Below are 21772 nucleotides of genomic sequence, written 5' to 3'. Positions count from 1 at the left end.
TAAATGGAATTAATAATGAAATTTATTAGTCGCTAAATCCTTTTTTCTTTAAAGTATAATATCATGGTGTCGAATTATTTCCTTTTTATTAGGCTTTTTATATACAATATGAATAGTTGAGGACTTGAGGTGTGTTTAGATTAACCTTTGATGATAATTCAGTAGGAAACTCACGCACAGATCATTCAGGTATGAAACCCAAGAAATCGAATTATATAAGATTTTTTTTTTTCCTTTTTGAACTCTTCAATATAGTAGTGTTCAATGTATAGAGAATCATGTTGTTATGACTATACATGTTTTACAATTCAACTCAAAGGCTAATCTATGAAGCAAAAAGAAAAGGTTTTCAACAATTTACGATTGAGATTTCTCATCGGAAATGATCTCTCTATCTTCTCAAGGTAGGAGTTAAGGCTGTGTACACACCATCCTCCTTCAGATCCTATCACTTATGGAATTACACTGAGTATGTTGTTGTATTAAGATTGAGATTTCTCCTGCATTTTTGCTCGGGCGAAAAATACTCCAGCCAAGAGGCCTGCAAATTGTTTTAGATACATATTTTCATGATTTTTCTTGGCTAAACAAAACACATTTTCAATTGAGAAAACAAAAAAAAAGTTGTTACTAACCAAAAAATATACTGGCAGTGTTGTCAAGACTAGTTGGGACATTGAAAAGGAAAATACCAGCAACAGAGAGAGGTATCTTATTTAGTGATCCCACAAGGCTGCAAAAATGCAAAGTCAAGAAGTTATGTAAATTTCGTCTGGTACGTATCGGATCCTTCAAAAGTAGTGTAATTTTTGATGATCTGATACGAATACGGCAACATTTTTGGAGGAAGAAATAGTGTACAAAATGATCATACCTATATGTAGTTGCACTTGTTTGATGAAGAAACCACATAGATGTGAAGCTAATAGCTAAGCCCAAAAATCCACTTAATGTTGTCACAATCCAAAATGTTGGCAATTGTAATAGTGGTCTGTCAAACAAATATACACATGTATACCAAAGTTATCTCCTTTTAACTCTTAAATTACAGCGTAAAATCAAACAAAAAACCGCGAAACAACTTCCAGATGAGAGAACTCAGAATGAGTATGCACGTGCAGCAGTAGAACATAAAGATGATAATCGAACAGAAGACTATTGTAAACATGACATAAACTAAGAGGGTGGTATAATGAGATAGTAGAACTCACGTCGTGGAGAGGTAATCAACTTCATTGAACACTAATACAAGGAGAAGGCCTAAAGGCAATGAAAGGGTATTATTTAGCAGAACCATTGAGAATTCATCCAGGTTCCCTGATTTCGTCACTTGTTTAGCAGTGTCCATGATTCGACGTAGAGTCAACTGAAACATAAAATCAAAAACATGACAGTTTAACTGCTTGTCATTTTGGGAAAAAAAGTATTAAGCATATTTCATGAGTTTGAACCCTACTATGGCCTGCCTGAAGTCTTTGTATATAAGTGGGAATAAAAGTAGAGGGGGCGGGCTCATAGTCGTTCGAGTTCTTAACTTCTGAGCACTATTGGGATTTCATAATTCATAAAGAAATTCGCAAGTATCAAAATTCACTTGTTGTTATTAACTTGAAGAAATTCGATGACAAGAAATTACAATTATCATGAACACGGAAATATTTGAGTACTAATAATTATATAAACAACGTTTTTCAGTCAATCGAATAGTTATGTTAGTTAAATATCAAAAACAATAGAATTCTGTGTAAAATGTTAGAACATTTTTTTTTGAAAAGCCACTACTGGATCCAAATTAGTCTGCAAGCATCTTAAACAATATGAAATGAAGTTTATACTTTCCCGTGTTATCTATATAGTGATTTGAAACTCGAAAACATTGGTAAATTTTATCTTTTTGTGGAAAGGACTGGCTAAAGAATTGCATCTTCCCAGCTGAACACTACTTCAAACCAAAGGAATCAAAAATAAAATATACATTGCATACTGCATCAATGTGTCTCAATAAAATTAGTGGCATAAAAACAAATTATAATAAGAGGCTTTAAATATATACACATAAACATAAAAATATTATTAATTTTGGATTGTCTTGTTTTTTTGTTCTTACGTACTACTTATCTTTCAGAGTATATTCTTAAAAGACACTAAGTGTTTTAACTTAACATAGTAATATTTTTATTTATAAAAGTAAGGATTAGTTCTAATTAATAAGAGATTAGATATTTGTTTGCAATACATCACGCTGGATGTTAGATGTAAAAACTTTAATTATTAATATGAAGATGTGATTTGTTCAATTCAAAATTCTAAAACATTCTTGATAAAAAGTAGATGTTCTTTTTTCTATTTTTTTATTTAAATTTTATATTTTTTTTATAATGTTCAATATTGTTTCAAGTGAAATTAAAATCGTAAAATTTACGGCCAATGCAATAGCATTAACCTCGACTCATCACGTGATCGAGCACATAAATATCTTATTAGAAAAAAAGTACCAAGCAAAAGGTACTCCTCTGTTTCAATTGGTTTGTCTGATTTCTACTTGTCTTAAATTAAAGATACGTAGAATGTACCAGAATGCTTTTTAATCTTGTGCTCTTGGAGGAAAGTTTAGAACTAAAGATTGAGTTGCCCAAAAAGGAAAGATGCATTCTTTTTTTAAACGGACTGAAAAGGAACGTAAGACAAATAAATTGAAACGCAGGGAGTAATTACTTACAGAATATGATGCTGTCAAGAAACAATTGATAATCTGCCATGTATAACCAGTAGCATGAAAAGATAGGTCTGTAATTCCTCCAGAGACTGCTGAAACAATCTGCATAGCAAACCACAGAGTTACTGTCTCCAGATTTTGATCTCAAGTCTGATTTCTGTTATCGTATTATTTTGTTGTAGTTACTATTCCTTTTTCAGTATGTCTTGGTTTCTTAACTCTTTGTTATTTACTTGAGTCGGAGGTCTATCAGAAATGACCTCTCTACTTCCCAAGTAGGGGTAAGGTCTGCATATACACACTACCCTCCGTAGACCTCTCTTATAGGATATATTTTGGCCGATTTGTACCATGCCAGGATCTTAGGTGACTTAGGTCCATGATCAAAAGATTCGCGCTTGGTACAAATCAGCCAACATATACAACAACAACAATATACCCAGTGTAATCCCGGGGTCTGGGGAGGGTAGATGTATAGAGACGTTACCCCTACCTTTTTGAAGTGGAGAGGTTGTTTCCGATAAGACCCTCGGCTCAAAGAAGTGTAACCAACACACGTTTGTAAGAAAACTAAAAACAGTAAAGTAGCAAGATGCAAGACAAGTGCAGGCCAGGCTGCAACAACAGATAGTAATCCTCATTGAAGAATAAGAAACTACGCGATAACTCCCTGTCTCCCACATAAAGTGCAATGTCAAGACGACAATGAAAGCATAATTGAATGTACAAAAATGAATCGAAGAAGAGATAGAAGCGAAGATCATGTTTAAGCTATGAGCATACCATCAGTAAAAGAGCGGTCCACACTCGACTATCATGGTGTTTGTTGAATATATACATTTCACCAACAGCAGTAATCACATTAGTAACATTCTTCAGAACAGTGACCATAGCAACATTTAGGTACTTCAAACTGCAGGAAATATGACAATCACAAGTACATTATCAGCAACATATTCCTCCAACATCACAAGTGAAAGTATCGTTATACAAAATTACGATACAGATAACTTGACAATGGTGATGCAAGTGTTTTTGAACATACCTGAACATACTTGTGACAAGCATTCCGACAAATATAACATTGACAGGTAACCAGACTTTGATCAGCCTCAACGTGAGTGGTTCCGTGGAAATTACACCAAAGAAGCTCAACATAGAAACCACAACAACAGAGACAAAGTTCTGCATAACGAGTTGAAATGTTATCAATTTCTCAATATATGGAATTTATCGAATAGTTTAAAGATTAAAGGTACCTGATAGAGCATCAAGGATATTCCTGCATTAAAGTTATAGCTCGAAAGGACGTATTTATTAACTAATATCATGCCACATGAAGATATACAGTATGCAATTCCTGATAGCAATGACTTGTTGTGTACAGTGACAAGCATATTGTTACGTATCGACTTCTCTTTGACCTCCAACTTTCCATTTTCCACATCGTTGTCAATTCGTTTAACAGCCTTCATGAAAAAAGGTCTGAAGGAAGAAAATATCAATAGAAATTAGAAGGAGTAAGTTTCCAAACTGAACAAGAGATAAATGAGGCAAAAAAGCTCCCACTAACGACCCATGTAACAAGCTAAACCAAGTAAGAAGTGTAGAACCTAGCTGATTTGGAGGTGAGTTATGCATGTATTAAATTTTGCATACGTATCCTCATAACTAACTCTTGATTACTAATGTATACCTAACTCTAACCAGCTACCACACGACTCTGAAACAGGTTCGTGAATACCATCAATGTATACGGGAGGAGTATCATGGAAGGCAATAACAAATATTTATATGCAATACAAAAGATGAAATGGAAATGAAGTCATAGGCATCAATTGGAAACACCTGTTGGATACTTCTCTTCTAACTGGACTCGAGACCTCATCGAGCAAATTCGATTGGTAAACTAAGAAGTTTCTTTCTCTTCCTTGGCCACCATTACTAGCATCGTCAATATGAAGTCTTTCCAAAATTGATCCAGGAGAATCCTGAGAAACGCCCGCGGACAAACCTCTTCAATTGGGGAAAAAAAAACAGGATCAAGGCATTAACTTTCAAGAAATGAGACAGTGGTAGGATAATGAAAAAATTCTATACAACAGACAGATGATCAAACATTGAAACCATGTCAACATAATACATAAACAGACACTTAAACTTGGCCTCAACTGGCAAGTAAGCATTCCAATTAAAGGAGTGCACATTTTGACACTTCGTGTTTACTGACAACTAAACACTCCAACTCGTCCCCAGTGTGTCATTTTGAACACCTTAACGTGGCACATAAATTTTAAAGGTGTCTAGATGATCATTTTGTAAGTTGGAGTATTTAACTGACACATTGAAGACGAGTTGAGGTGTCTACATGTCCATACTAAAGAAAGCCATACACATACATTTGATCACAAAGCCAAAAAAAGAAAAAAAAAGAAAAAACAGAACACAAAGATTTACCTTGGACTCATCTATACAGAGGTTTGTCAACTTCTAAATTTGTATAAAGAGAGAAGAAACTCAATATATGAATAGAAAGCTATGAAAATATTGTAAAACAATCCCTTTATACTTTTAATGAAATTAATATGATTTATAGATATATAGATGTCTAGTGTTTATTTTATATCACATGTTCAAAAATGTTCTTTTTTTGGTTGTTAAACTTAGGTATTATATCATGAGTCAAGTGTGTTTGGCAGAAGGCATATTTGATAGAGTCAAAACTCAAATTTGGTTGGTCAAAATTTGCACAAAGTCCCACTTGATCATATCAACCTATATTAAGTGGACATTTCTCCACACTTTCTCCGGAAGTTTAGTGCAACTGTTCTAATGAATCTTTATTTTATTACTACTATTTTTTTACTATACTTATTTTTATTAAAAACATTTTTTTTCAATCAATAATCGATCGGGAACGGTCTCTTTATCACATAAAAGTAAAAGTACTAAGGTTTGTATATACCTTACTTTTTTCAAGCTTCAGTTGTAAAAGTATATACCTTACTTTTTTCAAACTTCAGTTGTGAAATTATACCGAATATATTATGTTATTATTGTTGTTGTTTAGCTGGTTGTTATTGAATTTCTTTTTTAACCTTCAATTGCATTAGAAAGAATCATGAGCAATAGTGTTGATATATTTCACTTCTTTTTTAAAAAAAAAAGATGCCTAATAAATGGTAGGAATTTAGATTGTAGGGAAAATGTCCAATTTTTTTCTTTTTGGATATATTGAAAATAGGATAACTACACCCTTAATTTGTTTGGTTCTAATCCCTAAAAGCGCTCATCGTATCAAATATTGTACGATAAAATTTAAACTTGCACATTGTATGGGTCATGTCTGAAAACGGCGTTCAAACTGATGCTCCAAATAAGATTCTTTTTCATTTCATGACTTAAACCTGAAATTTCTAATTAAGGTTCGAGTCACCCCAATAATTCGACCACAATCAAGGTTGATGCCTCAGTAAGTCTTTATTATGATTATTCACTTATGGTACAAACCCTCTATATTGTTTGAACTCTTTGAAAATGTTGATAAAAACATGTTAGCTTCGTAGTATTTTTTTTAAAAATCTTATATAAATACAACAATATTTTTAAGAATTTTAACCGCGTAACAAATAAAACAGATCGAAATAAGAAAAAGAAAAGCAAACTCCACAATAAAATTATTTGGAAATCATTGATGGTGAAATCAGCTAGCACTTACTTGAAATTTGCAATTCATTTGAATATATCCAGCTCATATAAGCAATTATAACTATTCCACTAAGGGAAAAAAAATTGTCAACCAAACAAAATACCATCATATAAAAAAAATACAATTCGGAGTGAGCACTACTGTATTTAGTGAATATTAATGGGTCGAAACTGCTTTATTTGAATCGAAGATTTATTGAATGCGTACACGCACCCCAAAAAAAAAGTTTTCGTGACTTATCACCTCATAAGCTTATAGCAACTAAATTTCACGAGCTTTTTTTTTGTGTATGTATTTTTAAAGTTACAGATAAAAATAGTTAACCGACTTATTAGCAGGCAAATTAGTTACTAACTTAGATTTCACGTCATTACTTTGTCATCTTCATACTCCTCTCGTTAATTATTTGCTTTAATAAGTTTTTAAATTCGAAGAAAACGGGAAAATAGTAGATGCATGTATTGTTGGGGTAATTTGAAGAATGATTAGTCAATTTTTACATTATGATTTCAAAGTCATTAAACTATATTTTGTTTAGCTCGGTTTAAATATAAAAAAAGAAAGTCATTAAATAAAAATAATTTTATTTGGTGTATCAAAAATGACAATCAACTTTGTTTAAGAATCACAAAAAATATTTCTCTATGTCCTCCCAGTGACAGTTTAGTGGCATAGTTGTTAAGAAATATAATTAAGTTATTTTCATTATACTAAAATAAAATTAAGTGATCTTTTGTTATATAAACAATCTAATGACTTTTATACACTTCAATTTTGAGAGAGTACACATTTAGACCTTTCAACTTAATCTCAACTAACAACTAAATACTCTAAACTTGTTCCTGTTGTGTTTCGTAAACACCTGACGCTGATGTGACACATAAATTTTGAAGATATCGAGATCATTTTGTAAATTGGATCAACTGACACAATACAGACAAACTGAAGTGTCCAGATATGCATTCTCTAAATTGGAATATTTACTTGTCAACTAAGAGGTGGAATACATTATCTTCCTTGATGCCAATAGTGTATAGTGACACACCTAGATTTAACTTCATCTATTTTTTGGCATACATGATGGCATGAAACTCGATTACATATGTTGATTGTTCATCCACTTCTAACGTTATGACAATTTCATGTGTGAAATGACAGATAGTGGTTTGGTATAATCAATGTCAAAATACCGAGTTCTGGTAAAACCGCAAATCTATTGTTGGATATGTATAACAACATACTCAGTGTAGTTCCACATGTGAGGTTTGGAGAGGGTATGATATACGCAGACCTTACCCTTAACTTTGTGGTATAGAGAAGTTGTTTCCGATAGACCCTCAGCACATTGTATATGTATGTGATGAAAATAATTACATAACAATGTTTCATGCTAAATGTTCATTCAATACAAATGATGAAACCAATATAGGCCAAGAACTAAATAAGGTCTCTAATTCCCCTTCCCTTAATGAAGGCAACTACACTACTTATCCTACAATCTTAGATGAAGATACTACATTACATCAGAGCTAACAATTAAGTTAACAGAGAAAGGATGAGTTCGATTTTCGCCAATGCTTACGTTGAGATTTCATGGAGTCAGTTGGAAAAAGTCGAATTGATTGAAAAGCCTCGTCGACTAATTGTTAAGCGTTGGAGTTGATAAAAGATGGAATTCATTGACTAGCTCTTCTCCAGTTGCTAAGGCATCTGCATTTTCCACGGTGCAAGGAGGATCAGAATTTATTTTGATGCCTTTGCCATAAGCAGCAATGAGAAGAGCCTCAGCTCGACCTGGAACGTTAAGAAAGAATCATGAAATATCATTTAGATGGTGTAAAGACACATAAATGAAATCATAGCCTCTGTACCTCGACAAGGTAGGTGTAAGGTCGTGCGTATATCTTACCCTCCTCAGACCCCACTTGTGGGATTACACTGGGTATGTTGTTGTTTGTAAAGACACATAAAAAGGATTATGGCAAATAAGATCTTGATGCAACATCTATTAATCAAGGATTTTATTTGATATACACATTCTGAGGTGAGTGTTCAGTAAAGCTTGCAAGAGAAAGGTCCTATTTAGGAATTTCACCAACTACAAGTGCTGGGAAATGAGTTCCAACTTAGTGTTCAATGCCAAAACTACAAACTTTACGAAATGTAAAGTGATCGGCAAGAAAGAAAAAGAGGAGAAAAACTTATATACTACATGCTGGAGCAAGTATAACATATTCTGATAAAATCGTAATGTGCAAATGTTTAGGATTAAGATGAACTAAAACGTGAAGCCCTTAGAGCTTTCGTTCAATGGTGAAGGTTAGTACACACAGGATGTGTGGTAAGCACACGTCACAGATTTGAATCGTGTTGTGAACCAAGTATGGTATTTAGAAGGATAGAGGGGCAGACCCATTATCGACCAAGTACAGAAGCTGGAAAAGCGAATTTCTTTGGTTATAAGAAAAGATTACATAAAAATGTGACACCCTAAGTTTCCCTTACAGCCAGAGATCAGCAAGGACTTACAACAAGGAATATTGAAAAAGTGACTGGGGATATTGAATGTCAAAAATTGATGTCGGATTTAAGGACATCATCCACAATAAAAAGGCTCAGATTGAGACGTTGAGTATAAGCCGAAGTTTTTTTTCTTTTTTCACTAACCATTAACCATTACAAGAATCAAAATGTCACTTCCCGTTATACTACCTTTCGAGATAGATGAATAGTCTGCTGAAATGATTCCTTTGGATTAACTAGTTACACAAACCAGAAAAAATAAGAAGCCGTAAATCTTTTTCAGAAGTAAAAATGCTTAGCAGATGAAGTCTAAGTATACCTACCATGATCTTTCTTCCTTTTTAATGAAGAACTCAAAGAAGGAAACAATGAAGATGCTAGTTCCCTGCTATAATCCTGCAAATAAAATTAATTGAACGACAGACATTAGATGATGACGCCAGCAAATATGCACATGATGATATTTTGCAAGAATATTTTCTTATTACGAAACTGAAAAATCTAACTAGATGGACTTAATGAAAAGGAAACCGGCAAAAGACTTGAAATAATAAAGTAAATCCAATCTATGAGGATAGTATGTACTTGTGTTCAACATAACTAATCGCAGGAACATTAATAACCTTGTTTGAACGTTCTCTTGTAAGTCGAAACTCACTCTTCCACGCACTTGATGGCACAGGAGTAACGGAAAATCCGGATGCAACTGACAACCCAATCCATAATCCATAGCCAAATCCCCCACTCCACCATCCCTTGATACAGTAAAGATATATTGATAAATAGTGTACCAGCAAAATAAAATACAAATAAGATACACTAGACAAGTGCTATCCACAAAATGGTGATAGTTCCAAGACGGTAAATGGCCAACAACGAGTATTTAATGATGCAAAAATTCTTTTTTGAACAAGTAAATACATAGATTGCTTAAATCATGTAAGGGTGAAATACGTATGATGCCTATACTTTCGTTAACAATACACTTTCTAACCCGCCTTTACCTACAGAATAGAGTAATACATCATGACAATCAACAAGGAAAATTCCATGTATTTGAGAAACCTAAACTCACCCACCCCTAACCCCATGCCAAGAAGGAGCACAAAAATCCAAAGGACCTCCACCAAATGATGTATCAATGCATAAAGACTTCATACAATTGTCTTCCAGAAACATATGAGAATATTGGATGATTAGCTTGACCAACCACAACTACGAGTTGAAATGTTATTGAAAGAAGATTTTGTGTCAGGATATTATGCTTACATAAAAGTATTTCCACCTATTTGGCATAATAAACAAGTCCAAAGTAATAGATGCTGGTTGCTAGATAATGCCATGACCACGTAGCTGAATGATTCTATCCAGTGAAGCTCTGAAGGGATTGATATGTATGGCCACTAAGTGTAGATGCATATGTTATAAGTAATAAACACTCTCACTGATGAGAATTATTTGATGGTGCAAGTTATAAAGAGCAAGTGGACATGAAAATAGCTATCAACATTTGAATAAAGTTGATAGGCTAGTGGCAGTACATACTGGCATTTTTTGTTTATAATATTGCTAACCTGCTTACCATCTTGTGGATACGGAGTTGATTGTTCGATATACACAGTTGTTCCTGAAAACAAAATGAATTATCTCATCTTACTCTACATACTTATCCAAAAAATAATACAATATACCTCTGAGGATTCCAGTTGAGAAACCATCACATAGATAATTTAATAATTCAATTAAATTTGAAAAGATCACAACAGGAACAGATCGCTCGTCTGGAGTTTTGGGCTAAAATCATCCGTGAAGTATAGCTCAAACTTAGGCTACATCCTTATGCTATTGTTGTGAACAAAAAACATCCTTTAACTATTCAAAATTTTACAACAAACATCTTCCTGTTAAGTTTTGTTAAAACTAACAGCTGAAATTTATAAAAAAAAAATGGCAAGCACGTGACTCCCCTCAAATCTCATGGATACATCGTTTTCATCGTTTAGGAGCAATAAGACACAATAGTTGGACTTTTTTTCATGCTTTTGTCAGAAAAATAATTTGTTCCAATAGAAAGAGTTATGTATTTTATGAAAGGTTAGGATACTAGTTTTTATTCTTGTTTGTCTTTATTGTCTTGAAAGAACTATCAAATTTGCAAAGGACAAGTAGAAATAACCATGATCAAGATCTGCTATGACAATGCAAAATGTCCCTTACCTATTTGATAAAAGGTCTTAAAGGGATTGCAAGAATATTGCATATCGATTTTCATGTTTCATTGCCTTCTAAAGTAAATTTAGCAACTTCTGATCTTTAAAGTTTTATTGTCTACATGTGGGATCAACTCATCGTTCTAATCCTTGTATTTTATTTGTATGGGTAGTTTCCCGGTTGATCAAAGAGGTACAATGAAAGTTGTTGTGGAATATTTTTAAAAAACCTATAGTTTTGTTATTCAGTATACTCAGTTGCCTTGTCTTCAAGTTGAAAATACAGAAAGGTCAAATGATTTGCCTATGGGTGTCTTTTTCTCATTGCCAACTAGCAGAAAAAGAAAAAAAAAACAGCTGAAATACAGGGGAAAAAACTGGTAAAAAAAATACACTAAATCAGCACCAAATCAGCTGAGGTGAGGAAAGACAAGTTAAAGAAATTAACCCTGGTTTAGCTCTCATTAATAAGGAAGATAATCGGGTGGGGAATTGAGAGGAAATCAATCTGACAAAATAGGGAGATTTGGGAAAATCACATGCTTGGCACATATTTTTAGTTCAACTGTTAGTTTTTTTAACAAAAATGAATAGAAGGATGTTTATTGTAAAGTTTGGACAGTTAAAAGGACCTTTTTTGTTCACAATTATATTATAAGGATGTATCCTAAGTTTGAGCTATACTTAAAGGATGATTTTAGCCCAAAACTCGCTCATCTGCAAGGAAATTTACAATTACAATTACATTGGAAAATAAAAAGGATTATTCTTTGATTATTATTTTACAGACATTAGAAAATTAAAAGGATTATTCTTTGATTATCAAGGCCTTCCTCAGATCAAAAAGCTGAAAGCCAAACTGTTTCGGAAGTAGCAACAAGAACTTTTCCAATAAAAACCCTAAAAGAGGGGAAGAGGGAGAGAATGATCAACTAAAATCCTTCATTCCAGCCTCATAGGTTTTTTACTAAAACTCTCTCCAATACTGCATGCTTGCAGTGTTTTATGAATGCAGCGCAGCATAATGGACACGTATTCAAACAACCAGGTTAACACACTGAAGTGATTCAACTTATACAATATATTCAGAATCTTTGCAAATCCAACAGAATTCATATAAAAGATGCATCAATCGCCTCCCCAGCCCACACTTACATCCAGAAGCAGAAAATAGGACAGCCAATTAACAAAATATACCAGGAAAAGTGCAAGTACTAACATTTAGTGTCTTGATGAAAGGGAAAAGAAAAAAAAAAGAGAGCATTGTCACCTTCAGTGCCAAACCAAAAAACTAGCACAAAAATCTCAAGGAAATAGTCATTCAGATCAGATAACTGAGGAAGTTAAGAACAGATATTTGAAAGACTTCCAACATGAAAGCATTTGGTGTACCTAAAGGAGCTTCAAAACTTTGAAGCAACTGAACAATAGCTTTTGCATCTAAGCGTTTCCGCACTCCTTTTCCAACAAGTACCTTCAAGTGAGGAGAATCAAACACCTGGAGATTGGAATAGGAAGTCAACGGAAGTACACTTCAGATTTAGAGGTAAATAAATCAGTAAACAAGAAGTACACTTCAGATTTAGAGGTAAATAAATCAGTAAACAAGTTACTAACTCCTAAGAGCACAAGATCTTTTCTTTCTTTCTTTTTTCCTTCTTTGGTTTGAGATTGATGGATATACATTCTCAACTCACGTAAGCTCCAATCAGCAATTATTAGTTGTTTGATTAACCAAACCATGCAAACCCCAGGAGCATCACATGTGGTTACCCTTAACCATTGTTTTTCCACCTTTAGTGACTCAAACTACCAACCTAATGGTTAGAACCGGAGAGACTATTATCACTAGAGCAGCCCTCACTTGTTTCGGCAATTACTGCAGTTTCAATTGCCTAGCAACTAAGACAACGAACTTGGACTCAAGGCATGAAAAGGACTATATTCTTCCATTGTGCCTTATTTTCGTTAGGCCTGCATGGATTCCAAGGGATTGTAGGTTGCAACTATAAATAAATAAGGGAACTTTTCAAAAATATACAGCCACATAGCCCAATACTATATTGCTCATACACTCCAAAAATGTTGAAATACCCGTGTCGGATACTTCAAAAATGCACTATTTCTAGAGGATCCAACACACACCCTTCTACATTTTTGAAGAGTACGAGCAACATAAGCCCAGTATACAACATTATACCTGCAAAAGCATTATACATAATGTATCAACCTTGTTTATAAGTGTACAATAGTGTATTGTTTAGACACAATTATGGGCTACAATCTACATGGTGTAAACATTTTTTCCCAAAAAGAATGAGACTTTATACTACCTGAGGAGGTTGATTTGGTTTCAAGAGTGCCAAAGCACCAGAAGTATCTGGGTCAACCCCAATAACCCAACCACTGTCCAAAGGCTTTGAACATGGAAATGGGCAAGACAAAGACTCCAACCAGTCCATTTTCAGCTGAGCTTCCAAAATTCCCTTACTAACCCTAGCCTTTACAACCCCATTTCTCGGAGAAATAGCTGGCTCAGGAGATGGATTTTGCTCTATGACAGGGGCATTTGTGGTAATGGCTGCTGAAGATGAAGATGAAGCTGAGAAGAGCTTGAATGCTACAGAGGAAGCAGTAAATCGAATTGTGGGAAAGAATTTTGAAGTAATTGGGTTCATGAATTGTAATGGTTGAGTTTGTAAGATAATTGATTCCATGAGAAAGAGAAAGAAGAAACCCAGTTCGCCGGAGATAGACTGCCGCCGCCGCCGGATTTTCAAGATTCGTTTCCTATATTTTGGAAGGGAAATGTTTCCTTGTATGGTTAGAGGGAAATCAAGAAAAAATGTATCCTTGAGCCGGGTATCAAATGAATATGAAAAATTGTTCGAATGGAATTGGTTTATATTGATTTTTTTTTATGATAAAGGGAAATTCACAGCCGCTATACTTTGGGTGCGCACCGGGTAAAACACTCCCTCCAGCAAATCACATAGGAGAGGTAACACACACTAAGCAAACCTGGTGTGACGAGCTCGACCCAGAAGGCAAACCTCTTGCTTTCGCTGGCAAGGGATTTCGAACTTGAGACCTCCAACATGGAAGTCTCAAGCCCAAACCACTGGGCCACCCCGAAGTGTGAATTGGTTTATATTGTTTTTTTCAATAAAATCATAATTTTTTATTCAAGTGTATAACTATATCGAACAATTGGGATGGTCTTTTTAATTTATAAAAAAAATTGAAAAAAATCTCAAATCGAACCAAATAACCTTACATGTTAATATGTTTTATATATTAACAATATGTTAAAATTAGTATAAACATATATTGTATAATATTTTTCAAATATAAATATAACTTAGGTCTTAGGCCTCTAGTGACTGGACGACTTTGAATCTTTACTCTTTAACTAGTAAAATTACCCGCGCTCCGCGCGAAAATTTAATATTATGAAATTTATAAAATAATACAACTAATCTATCGGTCATTAAAACTAAAACACCATATTATCTTACATACAAGATTAGGTAGTAACAAACATTAATAATATAAAGGAAAATGAAAATTAGATTTTATCATTTATCCTTAATAACATAAGCATAAATTAATGACCGTAAAAGTACATACCAGGATTTGTAACATAAGCAATGGTATCAGTGAGTCACTCAACAGGAGCAAAGTACACAAATATTTAATTGTGAAGAAGAAGAAGAGGTTCAGAATTTTCGTTATCTTAGAATGAAAGGAAATCCCTCTATTTATAGACAACAAAGGATAGTGTGAACATTTTTTTATTGTGCCTTATCAGAAAGGTTACAACTATATGAAAAAAGTTACAACCCTTCGAAAAGGTCACAATATTTCATAAAAGTCGCAACTTTTCATAAAAGTCGCAACTCTTCATTAAAGTCGCAACTTATCATAAAAGTCACAACTTTTCATAAAAGTCGCAACTCTTCGTTAAAGTCGCAACATTTCATAAATGTCACAACTTTTCATGAAAGGGGAAGGCTAGTTTTGGAAATAAATAAATTAAAAGGGAATTCTTGTTTGTGATGACACCACGTAGGCGGGCCTAAGGTTCTCTTTTATATATATACTAGGGAACTTAGTCGCGCTTTGCGCGAGCATTTTAGTGTTTGAATGAATAATAATTCCAAATAATTTTATATTCCCTATATCAATTATGTCATTTCTCTTGGTTTCAGTGGTTTATAAAAAAAAATTGAATTGATGATCCATAACGAATCTTATGAGATTATTTATAATCTCTAGTAAAAATGTATTGTTCAATTTAAAATAAACGTAAATTAATAAAATTGTTCAAGAATTTTCGTTCGATTTTCCTCCGAAATGTTCCTTTCCATATCTACAATCTTTTTTTGTTTTGTTTTAAGGGATTTTAGAATACCTATATCATTGATTTTCATTTTATTTTCCAGCCTTGAACCCTTGGTGTAGAGTAAACTCCTCAACCAATAAATCACTATGATCAAGAATATTGTCGATCCCCATATCTACAGTCCATAGTAATTAATCATTATGATATTTTTGTGAATCACTCGACTTTAGTTTATGATATAAGATGATCAGAGGAAGCCCGAAGATATCCTAATTACTTGGACTTGTTCTTGTTAAAGAAAATAAGTTTTTTTTAATTTTTATACTTTGAATAGAAAATTGATGGGGTAATCCTTCAAGTGATTTGTAGTCACCTACACGACTGCACCTTATAATCAACCCTTTAGTATGTAGTTAGAAGGAAAACAATCTTCTAAAATCTGTTCATAAAACTTTCACATGGTACTTACAATATTTGTCTTATTTTTTAGTAGTATACCTAGCTAGAAAAGGAAAAGATGATTTTATGGTAAGTTATCTTACTGCACTACCAAATTCAAAGGGAATCTTGTAGATGAGAAAAATTGTATTAAGGCTCCGAAAGATAGAAAGATTTAATATTAGTGATGAATTGAATCAAATTAATCATGACACCAAAATACTAATACAAACTCACTCACCACCATTGCAGGAACTGCAGGGGCGGAGCCACTTTGTACAATGGGGGTTCATCCGAATCCCCATCGACGGAAAATTTTATTATTTATACATGGTTAAAATAATTTTATATGTATATGTAGTAGATGTCGAACCCCCTTCGACTACTTCATGTGTCTATTTCTACAGATTTTGAACCCTCTTATGGCTCCGCCTCTGGCAGGAAGCAGTATCGTACCAGCAACAACAATAACAAACTTTTGTCCTTCTTTACACTTATCCTTATTACCACTAACAAAACAAAAACTACCCGAACGATCAAAATCGAAAACAGAGTTTTCATCGTCCATTTTCTTGATCGGATTGTCTATATTGCACTTGTCATAATCATCTTTATTTACCTCCAACACCAGATCTAATGCTTTCTTATTCTTAAACATTGTGTCACACATACAGACACGAAAACACACACAAATTCAAATATTTACGATCAATTCATGAAATTTTGTTATACAAACAAATTAAACAGATTAATGTATGATGATGATACTTACAAAGAGGGTCATTTACTAACCCTTAGTGTGAAATCATCTCAACCAAATGCCAACTCTGAAAGACAATAATATGCCATTGAAAAAACTCAATTAAAAGTTACACGTACGGAGAATGCAAATTTGAATATGCAAAAGATTCACTATCAAACTATATATATGCTGCAACAATTAGGAAAGAAATGAGTGCAAACATAAATTAAAAGTGTAATGATTCAGAGATTAATACACCATTTAAGACATTACAGATATAAATGAGGAAGATAAAAAAATGGATAGTTCAGCCATAGGATAAAATAAGTAACGCCTCATATCCTATTCAATTTAATTGGGTCATTAAGTCATGTACGTGGGTTGGACTTTTAGTGAAAATGTTTTAATATATGAGTATGAATTGATTAGGCGTTATGTGGGTTGCAACTGAACAGTTTTGTTGTGTGATTTTTTTAACTCATTTAGTTGCTTATTTTATGGGGGGGGGGATCAGGAAAAAACTCAAAAAAATGAGAAAAAGATAAATGTAAATGGTGAGCTTAGCAATGTGCCACATCAGCGATCCTATTTTCAGCTTTATATATATATATATGATGATTATCCTTTAATTAATTAGAGAGAGATTTCAAATTAAAAGATACTATAATAGATACTTCATCAAACAATACGGCAAAATTTATATAAGCACTCCTATTAAATGTTTAAGATCAAACAATACGACAACAAAGTTTTGCATTTTTGACTTTTTGGTGAAGAATTGAAGTGTTTCTTCAAGAATATACTAGCGAAAGAAATATTTTAATAATAGTATATTTTGAAGTGATACTTTAAAAGTGAAAAAACAAAACCGAGTCGTATCGATATCAAAGAAAACCGATATGATTGGGATGATTTTAAAAATCTTATTTTGGTTTACATATTATAAAATATCTGAAAAATTGAAATGGTATAATTTTTCTAAAATAATTGATCGCGTCATCCCATTGACACCCCTAGTTCAAGCAGTTCAGTTAAACCCACTTGTCGAAAAATCATATATATATATATATATAAAAGAGAACCCTAGACCCGCCTACGTGGCACCACCACAAACCAGGATTCCCTTTTAATTTATTTTATTTCCAAAACTAGTCTTTCCCTTTCATGAAAAGTTGTGATTTTTATGAAAAGTTGTGACTTATACTAGCCTTCCCCTTTCATGAAAAATTGTGACTTTTATGTAAAGTTGCGACTTGTATGAAAAAGTTGTGACTTTTATGAAGAGTTGCAACTTTTATGAAAATTTGCGATTTTTATGAAAAGTTGTGACTTTTATGAAAGATTGTAACCTTTCCGAAGGGTTGTACCTTTTCAAAAGAGTTGTGACCTTTCCGATAAGACACAATAAGCATTTGTTCACACTACTTTTTGTTGTCTATAAATAGAGGAATTTCCTCTCATTTTAAAACAACGGAAATTTTGAACTTCATTTTCTTCTTCTGGACAATTAAATAATTATGTACTTTGCTCCTGTTGAATTACTCACTCACTCCATTGTTTTTGTATCAATACACTAGTGAATAAAATCGTTCTATCCTGAAAGATTATATCCCTTAAATCTCGGGTACTAGAGGGGAATAATTTCCTCAAGGGGCTGTGCATTCAATTGGCTAGATTTTTTCCATTTTGTTTCATTTTATTGTTACAAATCCTGATATGTTTTTTACGGGTATTAATTTATGTTTATATTATTAATTGTTGTTTTTGAGTACATGCTTTAAATTTTGTTGTTTATGTTTCTGCAAAATTATTGTTATAAGTATTTGTTAGTACAGATTAAATAACAAACAATAACTGAGTATTCAAGCAAGTTTTCTGTACTGGAATTGTTAAAGGTACAATAAAAAAAGCCCTTACAAATCTCTAATTTCTTCATCAACAACGTCATTTCTTCACATACAAGGATGACATTTTGTGTTCTTTAGAAAATCCTCTGAGAGTTAATAACTTTGCATGCCCATATTTTTTTGTTTTTATGTTGTTGTTATCTATTTTTATGATATACTTGTACTTTCATAATGCAAAAATTATACATACATATTTCTGAAAAAGTCGTAAAGTTGCATTGATGAAGCATCTAGAAGGGACTTTAGAGCAGCAGTTTAACGAAGAATGAATTTCTAAAAGGGTCAACAATATTATTTTGTTGTTGTTTCAAATTTATTTTTCTCCTTCTATAAATTTTGTTATAGTAACAATAACAAAAAGTGGTGAACATTTGACTTCAGACGAGTAGATTGTCTCTAAAAAAAATTATTTATGTTGTTGTGGTGTACATTTTTAACGGTCTTAACTTATTTTTAACTAATATTGATTATCGAAAAGTTTTACATAATTTCTTTTGCACAAGAAGTTATTCTAACCATAAAACAAATTCTATATTTTTCATGTAAAAAAAATAGAAAAAAATATTTTTAATTGTTACATAAAAACATCACTCAGTTTTAACAAGACAATTATATCATCAAACATATATTATGATAAATTATGTAAAAGATAAAAATGATTAGATAACAAGATATTGTTAATCATTCATTACATATTTACAATTTTTGAGATATGTGATAATGTCAAATCATTTAATTTCTGTTGAAATATTCTTAAAACCTACTAAAATTTACTTTTTTTTTCTTGTAACAATCGATTATTGAAAAGGTTGTTCAAAAGCTTAGAAAGATTATTTATGCCCGCGCAAAACTCGAGTAAATTACCTAGCTATGTTATATATAGATAGAAATTATTTTCTAGAAATAAAACTTATATAATGAATAACATTAAACCCAAGCGTGACTGGTCTTCATTATGAGTGACTGGTCTGCAGTTCGAATCTCACCCATCCATTATTATATTACTTCTACTTCATTTGTATGGGCTTTCTTTTGGCCCATACAAATATAAGAGCTACTTGTATAATTGTACATGTGATAAAAAAAAAATTAACAAAATCGGCGCATGTAATGTATCAATATTGTAAATAATATATAGTTGTGTATATATATATGATGTATAACTATATTTTAGAAATGCATATACATCCATATTTACTGTTTATACAATATTCATATATATCCCCAGTTCATCTTCCTCAACGAGTTGATTTTTAATCAATTAATTTTTTGTATAAAGTATGAAAATCCTAACAATTTGGGCGCTACTTAAATCTTATTTCAAAAGTTTCTCAAATTAAAATATTTCAGATGTTTCAAAACTCACGTACATTGCTGCTTCACTCGACATATAGCAACCGATGCATCATCAGTTATGTATTAGATACATAACTATAAATCAGATTCATATTGATTTAGGTTTGAAGTTATTGAGGTTGTGTATCAACTATAACATTTTGTATCGGATACATTGTATACAAACAAAGTTATAATGTCTCTGATAGAGGTGGAGTGATGTATTCAGATGTTAATAGAGAGAAGGGGAAATTTTTTTTGTAATTAATTCAAATGCTAGGAATTTTTGAAGATTATTTTATCTTAAGTCGTGTAATGACATAATTTTTATTTATTTATTCCCTACAACAAAATCATCAAGCAAATGCAGTTTGTAGTCGTCCCTAGCTCATTAAATTTTTGGAATTTGTATTTGATAATTTACTTTCTTTTCCATTTCTGGAAAAACCAACAAAATAAGAAAAGCCACAATAAGATGTTATTTTTTCGTCTATTAGTTCCATGTCATGAAGATTAGCTCAATCAGTTTTCTACTATTTAAAATAAAAGAAAATTTATAAAAAAAAATATGTGTTGTTTTTTATTTAGATTTTAGTAAATCAACAAGTGATTTTAGTAAATTCTTTTAGTTATATTTTATTTTGAACTAAATTTTTTTAATTGAAAAGTAATTAATTAATATTTTTATTATTTTGTATTTCCTTCATGGAAAAAAATAAAACAAGAGAAATTAAGGACAAAAAGCGGAAAAAATATCCAAAAATCTAAAAATACTTATCTAAAATCATGATTCCCTCACGTAACACAAACTCAATACACACGAAAAAAGAAGAAAGAAGAAAGAAGAAAGAGGAAAAAATGGGAAAATAGAGAGAAAAGGACGAGAGACAAAAACAGAAAAAAGAACAGAAAAAAAGAAACGAGTAGATTGAGAAGGGGAGGAAAAAAGAAGAAGAAAACAAAACAAATTAAAGAGATCTAGAAAATGAGAAATATTGGACATCTTTATTTGTTTTTTTGCTCGGTCCGAGTAAGTCTGTTGGTCTGCGAGGTTTCAGTTGTTTAAATCATCTTTTTAATGGATAGAACATTATTATCTTTTTATATATATATATATATATATATTATTATTGATCTATTGAAATAAAACTATGTTAATATTTCTATATAGTTAATTATATTGTTATTCATTAACTATTTAGTTTGCTTATTAATATCTCTATTTGGTTCATGTGTATCATATAAGAAGTTATTCAGTTTCGTAAAAAACTTATGTCCAATAAAATCTTCTTCTTTTTTCTACAATTATAACCAAAATATTTAAAGTTTTTGGCTAAAATCATCCCTCAACTATGACTCAAATCTAATGTACATCCTTATATTATCTAAGTGAGCAAAAAACATCATTATACTATCCAAGAAATAACAAGAATCATCCTTCACTCTATTTATATTAAGAAATTGATTGAACTAATAAAAAAAAAATTGTTTGTATCTTAGCCATGACGAGAAGATCAAAGTTACCTAAAAAGAATAAGGATATGTATATGAAATGAATCTTTCATCTTCATAATTTAATTTTTGTGTTTGTTAGTTTATATGTTTTTTGCATCATCAAGTAAATTAACTTGCAACAATACATAAGTCTTGAATTATTCAAACCGTAGGTTCCGATGGTTAGAAAGATTATGCAAAAAAGTTCATTTTAAAAATATTACGCCCAACTATTTAGAGATTTTCTTTAATAAAATATTTAGTATGTATGTACGTTATATACAATGCAATTCACATTTCATGCAATTTACAGAAATGCAGGAAATTTAGTGAAATTACGTAGGCGTTTAGTT

General features: G+C 32.0%; 2 protein-coding genes across 2 annotated transcripts; both read right to left on the bottom strand.

Moving 5' to 3' along the window:
• Nucleotides 1–456: 456 nt before the first annotated feature.
• LOC125812479 (GDP-mannose transporter GONST1-like) lies at nt 457–5193 on the bottom strand. Its single transcript, XM_049491962.1, has 9 exons — nt 5174–5193; nt 3976–4201; nt 3762–3901; nt 3500–3629; nt 2720–2818; nt 1212–1366; nt 875–991; nt 636–733; nt 457–541 (listed from the first exon to the last, which is right to left on the bottom strand). The coding sequence occupies exons 1-9, from the start codon at nt 5182–5184 to the stop codon at nt 483–485; spliced, it is 1035 nt and encodes a 344-aa protein (XP_049347919.1). The 5' UTR covers nt 5185–5193; the 3' UTR covers nt 457–482.
• A 2507-nt stretch (nt 5194–7700) lies between these two features.
• On the bottom strand, nt 7701–16599 carry LOC125812501 (Holliday junction resolvase MOC1, chloroplastic-like). Its single transcript, XM_049491978.1, has 7 exons — nt 16456–16599; nt 13492–14010; nt 12551–12656; nt 10523–10575; nt 9572–9703; nt 9272–9344; nt 7701–8219 (listed from the first exon to the last, which is right to left on the bottom strand). The coding sequence occupies exons 1-7, from the start codon at nt 16597–16599 to the stop codon at nt 8065–8067; spliced, it is 1182 nt and encodes a 393-aa protein (XP_049347935.1). The 3' UTR covers nt 7701–8064.
• Nucleotides 16600–21772: the final 5173 nt, after the last annotated feature.

The sequence above is a fragment of the Solanum verrucosum genome, unplaced genomic scaffold (genome assembly GCF_900185275.1).
Source record: "Solanum verrucosum unplaced genomic scaffold, falcon-dt-bn FXZP01000120.1, whole genome shotgun sequence".
NCBI lineage: Eukaryota > Viridiplantae > Streptophyta > Magnoliopsida > Solanales > Solanaceae > Solanum > Solanum verrucosum.
The sequence above is the reverse complement of the archived record's forward strand: the minus strand, read 5'-3'. Positions and strand labels throughout refer to the sequence as shown.

What these genes read in the sequence shown, in the direction of transcription:
- LOC125812479 (XM_049491962.1), bottom strand. An exon ending in CTTGTCACAAGTATGTTCAG is followed by an intron (nt 3,630 to 3,761) that starts GTATGTTCAAAA and finishes TATTTCCTGCAG; the next exon opens with TTTGAAGTACCTAAATGTTG. An exon ending in ACAAGTGCAACTACATATAG is followed by an intron (nt 734 to 874) that starts GTATGATCATTT and finishes GCATTTTTGCAG; the next exon opens with CCTTGTGGGATCACTAAATA.
- LOC125812501 (XM_049491978.1), bottom strand. Translation starts at nt 16,599, where the DNA reads ATGTTTAAGAATAAGAAAGCATTAGATCTGGTGTTGGAGGTAAATAAA. An exon ending in AACCAAATCAACCTCCTCAG is followed by an intron (nt 12,657 to 13,491) that starts GTAGTATAAAGT and finishes TCCAATCTCCAG; the next exon opens with GTGTTTGATTCTCCTCACTT. An exon ending in AAGTTTTGAAGCTCCTTTAG is followed by an intron (nt 10,576 to 12,550) that starts GTACACCAAATG and finishes TTTTGTTTTCAG; the next exon opens with GAACAACTGTGTATATCGAA.